Source organism: Lactuca virosa, chromosome 4 (genome assembly GCF_052849685.1).
Source record: "Lactuca virosa cultivar CGN04683 chromosome 4, Lactuca_virosa_CGN04683_v6, whole genome shotgun sequence".
Taxonomy (NCBI): domain Eukaryota; kingdom Viridiplantae; phylum Streptophyta; class Magnoliopsida; order Asterales; family Asteraceae; genus Lactuca; species Lactuca virosa.
Window position 1 is genome coordinate 159130101 of NC_136429.1, and position 6247 is coordinate 159136347.

At 39.8% G+C, this 6247-nt stretch overlaps 1 protein-coding gene across 1 annotated transcript; it reads right to left on the minus strand.

Moving 5' to 3' along the window:
* Positions 1 to 1869: 1869 nt before the first annotated feature.
* Positions 1870 to 5993, minus strand: LOC145107628 (uncharacterized). The gene is made up of 2 exons (XM_079044564.1): positions 3023 to 5993; positions 1870 to 2561 (listed from the first exon to the last, which is right to left on the minus strand). Exons 1-2 carry the CDS (start codon positions 5826 to 5828, stop codon positions 2101 to 2103), a joined length of 3267 nt encoding a protein of 1088 aa, XP_078900690.1. The 5' UTR covers positions 5829 to 5993; the 3' UTR covers positions 1870 to 2100.
* Positions 5994 to 6247: the final 254 nt, after the last annotated feature.

The following is a 6247-nucleotide window of genomic DNA, read 5'->3' on the forward strand; positions in this document are numbered from 1 at the left end:
GTCCCTGTGGTTTCAAAACTTTTAACAAATGTTCATTTTCGCTAACTCCGTTAGCTTTTGGCCGTTAAGTGAAGGACATTTCCGTCATTTCACAAAAAAGGGACCATTTATGAAGTTTTTTGTTATTTAAAAAACTAAAAATTATATATAATTATTTAATAAAGGGTCTCTCTCTCTCTCTCTCTCTCTCTCTCAAAAGAACCCATCTTAAACTGGATCTTCACTTCATCGATGAACTCATCTTCCGCCATATCAAATGAAGAATACTTATCCCATTTCATCATCAAAACCTTCGCCTCGAGTAAGCCCGAAACCCGACTCCACCACCTTCGTCATTTCTGCAGATCCAAAGAGGCTGAGATCGAGGAAGTCTGCAAGGTTCATTATCAGGACATCATAATGGATTTTGATGACCTCCGTTCTCTTCTTTCAGGCGTCGAATCACTTAAACCATCCATCTCCAATCCAAACTACCAGTTACAGTCTGTTGCCGACCCTCTCTTAACATCTCTCGATTCTTTCATAGAAGCAAGAGGGTTTCCACTTCCGCTTGCAATTCGCGATCGACTTCACCAGTGTCGTCGGGCAACCGTTTAATGGGGATTTTCTGGCCGTCTGCGAGGGTGGATTTGAAGACGATACCAAATCCTCCACATCTGATTATGTTTTCTTGATCGAAACTGATGGTTGATTTCAAAAGATCTTTGTTGTTTTCCTTCGATTTCTAGAAAAGAACGACTAGTCTCGATTCGTGTTCTTCTTTGTTGCTATCGGTTTCATCGTTTTTTTTCTTGATCGACTTCTTGTATGGTTGTTGCGCGAAAAACGATCAAGAACATGAGTAGAAGAATGAATAATGTTCCATTCCGATTCCGATTTCTATACCTACAATTGCACCTTTTGCTTTACCTGGATTTCTTATTTTGGGATTGTGGAAAGAGTTCGTTTGATTTTTTGTAAGTTTAATCGCATAACTTGTTTCCTTTGAAGCTTGAATTTGTAAACATTGTGAACTGACCTCCCTTTGAATTGCAACTGCCTGCTATATGTTTATTGTATTGATTTGGGGGTGGCTGTATGTGATTCGGTTAGAGGGATAAAAGGGGGATACATGCTTTAATTTCTTCTTCTGTTATGTATTTTCTTGATGTAATTAAGATGTCGATACTTTTCTTTCATATAAATGGGAGTGGGGTATTTCTTTCACATAACAGGGTCTTAATGGAAGGCCAAATATGGCTGTGATAGCGACGACTTTAGAGGTGGAGCTAGATCCTAATCCATCGATTGAACTAGAAAGAATGAATCATTAATGTGTGTATGTGAAAGGGAGGGAGAGTGAATCATCAATATATGTGTATGTCTATGTCTATGTTGGTCCAATAGAGGTTGTAGAAGAGAGTGATATATGTTCTTCAGTTTGATATGTGTGTTTGTGAGAGAGAGAGAGAGAGAGAGAGTGTGTGTGTGTGTGTGACCCTTTATTAAATAATTATATTTTTTAAATAACAAAAAACTTCATAAATGGTCCCTCTTTTGTGAAATGACGGAAATGCCCTTCACTTAACGGCCAAAAGCTAACGGAGTTAGCGAAAAGGACCATTTGTTAAAAGTTTTGAAACCACAGGGACGATCCGTGAGGTTTTTATAAATTAGGGACCAAACTTCAGATTTTGTGAAACCACAGGGACCATTTTTGAAGTTTTGTCTTTCATCTATTGTGGGCAAATCTTGTTTTCATAAATACCAAAAACCAAAATATATGGAAGATTATAAACCACTCAAAAAAACATTATATATTTTGATTGCGATATTTGTTCTTTCAAGTTGCATCAATCCACGATAATATCTACTTATCTACAACAATAATTAAATTCTAATAGAAAGGGGATTTGTATTCATGTTTAGAACAAGCAAAGAATTCAATTGAGGAATGGCCCTCAATCTCTTTCCTGTCTTCTAATATATTTAATTTTTAAATAATTTAAAAGACTGAGGGGAGAGAAAGAGAGGCACACTTCTTTTTAACATTTTTACAATGCTAGCTAATATACCATCTAACCCTAAAAAATTATTGTTGCGATTTTCATAGAATCGGTATTAAGACGAGTAAGCAAGGGAGCAATTCGATGAACCCTGAATCAACAACTGAGCTGGGGTTACCGAAGATGACGAATACAAGCTCGAAACACCTAAATCTTGTCGTGGCTTATTGGTCTCTTTATGGGTTATTGTTGGCTCATGTCTGATTTCCCGCAATAATGCAACCACATCTTTCATTGTTGGCCGGTCTTCAGGACGGTTGCTTGTACACAAGAGCGCTATTCCTAAGGCTTGTAACATTTCCTGTATTTGAGAGTCAGGATTTCCGTGTAGTTTTTTGTCTATAATGTTTACTGGATCTTTCTTGCTTTTGAGGTGATCACGAACCCATTGGATAACATGTTGACCTTCAGAAAACGACTCGTCAACCGGTTTTTTTCCGGTTATGATCTCTAACAACACCACACCATAGCTAAAAACATCACTCTTTTCAGTAATCTTCAACATGCTTGCATATTCTGCAAGCATTAACAATTATTTATATATTTAAGATTTATGTGGAGATCAAACTTGTTTCTCTAAAAAAAACTTTTATAGAAATAGAAACTCAAAAATATAGAAAACACTTATTGGATCTTATAACGTCAATATAACATTAATAATTCAGACACGAAAAAAATATATTAACGTGTTCATTTTAAACATTTTGGAATAAAATACATTTAGGCATTTGTTATTGACTTATTATATAAAAAATGGTTTAATATAAAAGGTTGGAAAAATGATAATTGTTAAAGTCGAACTAATTTTTTCAAATTTGCCATATTTTTTTTTTTATTTTCCCTCAATTTCCCAATTATTTTGTAAACGTTATATAAATTATAAAGTACTTATTAACTAGTAACTACCCTATTGATTTAGTTATAGTAGACTGTCAAATGGTAATTAATGGTTGGAATTTTAGGTAATTAGGGTTTACCTGGGGCCATGTAGCCGTAGGAGCCAGCGAATTGAGGTTTCACAGCATACGAGGCATTGTCTTCTTCCACCAATCTTGCTAGCCCGAAGTCCGCCAGACAAGCGTCATTCCGATCACCCAGCAATATGTTCTCCACCTTGACATCGCGGTGGATGATAGGCGGCACACAGTCGTGGTGCAAGTATGCTAAGCCTTCCGCCACCCCCAAAGCTATCTTGAACCGCGTTTCCCACTCCACAACCTCAACGCCGCCTTCATGTAACAAGGTGCCTAGAGTTCCATTAGGCAAAAAGTCGTAAAGCAAAAGTTTGTTTTTCCCGTTCGCGGCCCAACCCAACAAACGGACAATATTACGGTGGCGGATTCGGGCAAGAGTAGCAATTTCTGAGGAGAACGCGGCGGCGGAGTAATTTTCCGATAACTGGAATCGTTTTACGGCGATGGGAAACCCCGACGGGATATTTGCACGATACACAACGCCGGTGCGACCTCGGCCCACCACATTGTCAGGTGTTAAGTATTTTGCCATGTCGGCGATTGATAAGTCAAGTTTTTGGTATAAAGTGATCTCCCATGGTGGACCCATTTCCACGTCAGCATCATCCATACCACGCTCTCGAGAACGAATTTTTCCGGCGAGTATGATGTAGAACGCAGATAGGAGGAGAACACATGCGATGCCTATCAGCACCACCATCGCCACCCTTGCACCCTTGCTGCGCCTGGAGGCGCCGTCTTTGTCGGCGCTGCACTCGTTGCCGGCGAAACACAATGAAGGGTTGTTGGATAAGACACTGAGTGGTAGTTTGGAGAAGAAGGGAGTGTCCGGCACGTGACCTTTGAAATCGTTGTGGGAGATATTAAGAGCCACGAGATTTTCAAGGTCGACGAGATTTTGTAGATCACCAGAAAACTGGTTGTAAGATAGATCTAGAACTCCTAGTTTATCTAAGGCGGAAAACTCAGCCGGTATGTTTCCGGAGAATTTGTTACAGCTGAGATTGAGAGCGATCTCCAACGCTGGAAGTTTGCCTAACGTTGGTGGAATCTCGCCGGAAAACTCGTTGCTGCTCAGATCAAGCAGTTGAAGGTTCATGCATGAACCTATTGCCGATGGAATTGGTCCGGACAATCGGTTCTTACTGAGCACAAGCTTGTTGAGTGAAGTCAGTGATCCGAGATTAGAACTCAACGTGCCGTCGATTTGATTTTCAGAGACGTCAACGAACTGGAGAGATACAATGTCGTTTATACTCGCTGGTAAGCTCCCGGAGATTGAATTGGAATGCAAGTCTAGAAACGTCAAGTTCTGGCAACCAGATATCGACGTTGGAATAACTCCGGTCAGCCTATTCGATCCGAGATCAATGAAATTCAAATTCTTCAACTTGCCAATCTCCGGCGGAATAGATCCAATCAGGTGATTATTGTTGGCACGAAACCGAATCAACGACGAGCAGTTCCCGATCTCCGGAGGTATTTGGCCGGACAAATCGTTTCCTAACAATAACAACTTGTTCAGATTCTGCAAATTGAACAAACCTTTCGGAATCGGACCAGTCAATGAATTCTGCGAGAAATCAATTGCTTCGAGATTCTGACAAGACGATATGGAACTAGGTATTGCACCTTCGAGATGATTCTGCCATAAGAACAACAGAGTAAGGTTTTCAAAGTTTCCGATTTCTGAAGGAATAGTGCCGGTAATCTGATTGTTGTCGAGTTCAATATGAGTGAGACTTCTGCAGTTCCCAAGCTGACTCGGTATCGAACCAGAGATCTGATTCACACTCAACTGAAGTTCCTGCAACGAAGTCAAGTTCCCAAATGTCACCGGAATGACTCCGGTCAACAAATTCATGGAAATGTCAATCAGAACTAGTTGCAGACAGTTTCCAAGCTCCGGTGGAATACTTCCAACCAAATTGTTTTGCCACAGCAACAGATTCTTGAGGTTCTTCAGATTGCCCAATGTGCTCGGGACTGAACCGGAAAGAGAATTCTCATACAAGTAAATGTTCTGGAGATCGGTGCAATCACCAAGCTCTGCCGGAATTTGGCCGGAAAGTAAGGTAGTGTAAATGGCAAGTGTCTGGAGCTTCTTCAGATTACCAATTCTCGAAGGTAGAAAACCTGATAAGCTCGTTTCTGCAACACCCAACATCACTAAACTAGTACAATTCCCAATTTCTTCGGGCAAAGGCCCTTCAATGTTCTTGTTTCCACCAGCTCTTATCACCTGGAGATTTTTCAGGTCTCCAATGGAACTCGGAATGCTTCCACCTAACTGATTATCATAACAAGTCAACACAACCAGGTTCTTAAGGTTCCTAATTTCAGCAGGAATTGAACCTTCAAGCCTGTTCGTGTTGATGTAAAGCTCCACAAGCTTCTCAAGATTACAAAGCTCTTTCGGAATTTCACCAGTCAACCCATTGTCGCTCAAATCCAAGTAACTCAGATCCTGTAACGACCCAATTGCTTTCGGAATCGAACCAGTGAGATTCGTTCCCGATAACACAAGCCTCTTCAAAGTCAACAACGAGTTGAAATCAGAAGGTATCGTTCCAAGTAAGTCCACATAAGTCAAACTCAATTCAACGATATTCTTGTTAGTATCACAAGTGATACCAAACCACCCACAAGGGGTTTCATTGGTGGAGTCCCAGTTATTTAAGGCCTGCAAATTGGGGCCTTTTAAGGTATTCCTCCATGAAAGAAGAGATTGACCTTGAGAGTTGAGTGAGAAACAAGAAGGTACCAAAATCAAGAAGAGTAGAAGTAAAAGAGGTTGAAAGACAGGCATTACAAAAATGCTAAATTTAGTTACAGATTCCGATGAAAGGCAGAGGAAGGAAGGAAGGGGATGAGCCTAGGGAGGAACAATTTGAGAAAAACCAAATCATTTGTCTTTGTGGTCTGTGGAGTTGTGTTGTGGGTTAAGTGGGGTGGGGTGGGTTTTTTTAGTGTTATAAAAATGTCTAAAAGGAAGGTTATAGTGAAAGAAGACCCAGAATCAGCGGATCCAAAGGACAGCTAGGCCATCTTGTTTGAACATTGAACATTAAAAAATAAATTAGGAATTTATATTTATATATGGGTGCTTTTGTTATATGCTACTATTTCTTTTGTTTATTATATGTAATATATCGGCATTTAAATCTTTTACTAAAAAAGCTAATTGTAAGAAATATCAATATATTTTTGTTTTGTTACCATAGTAAT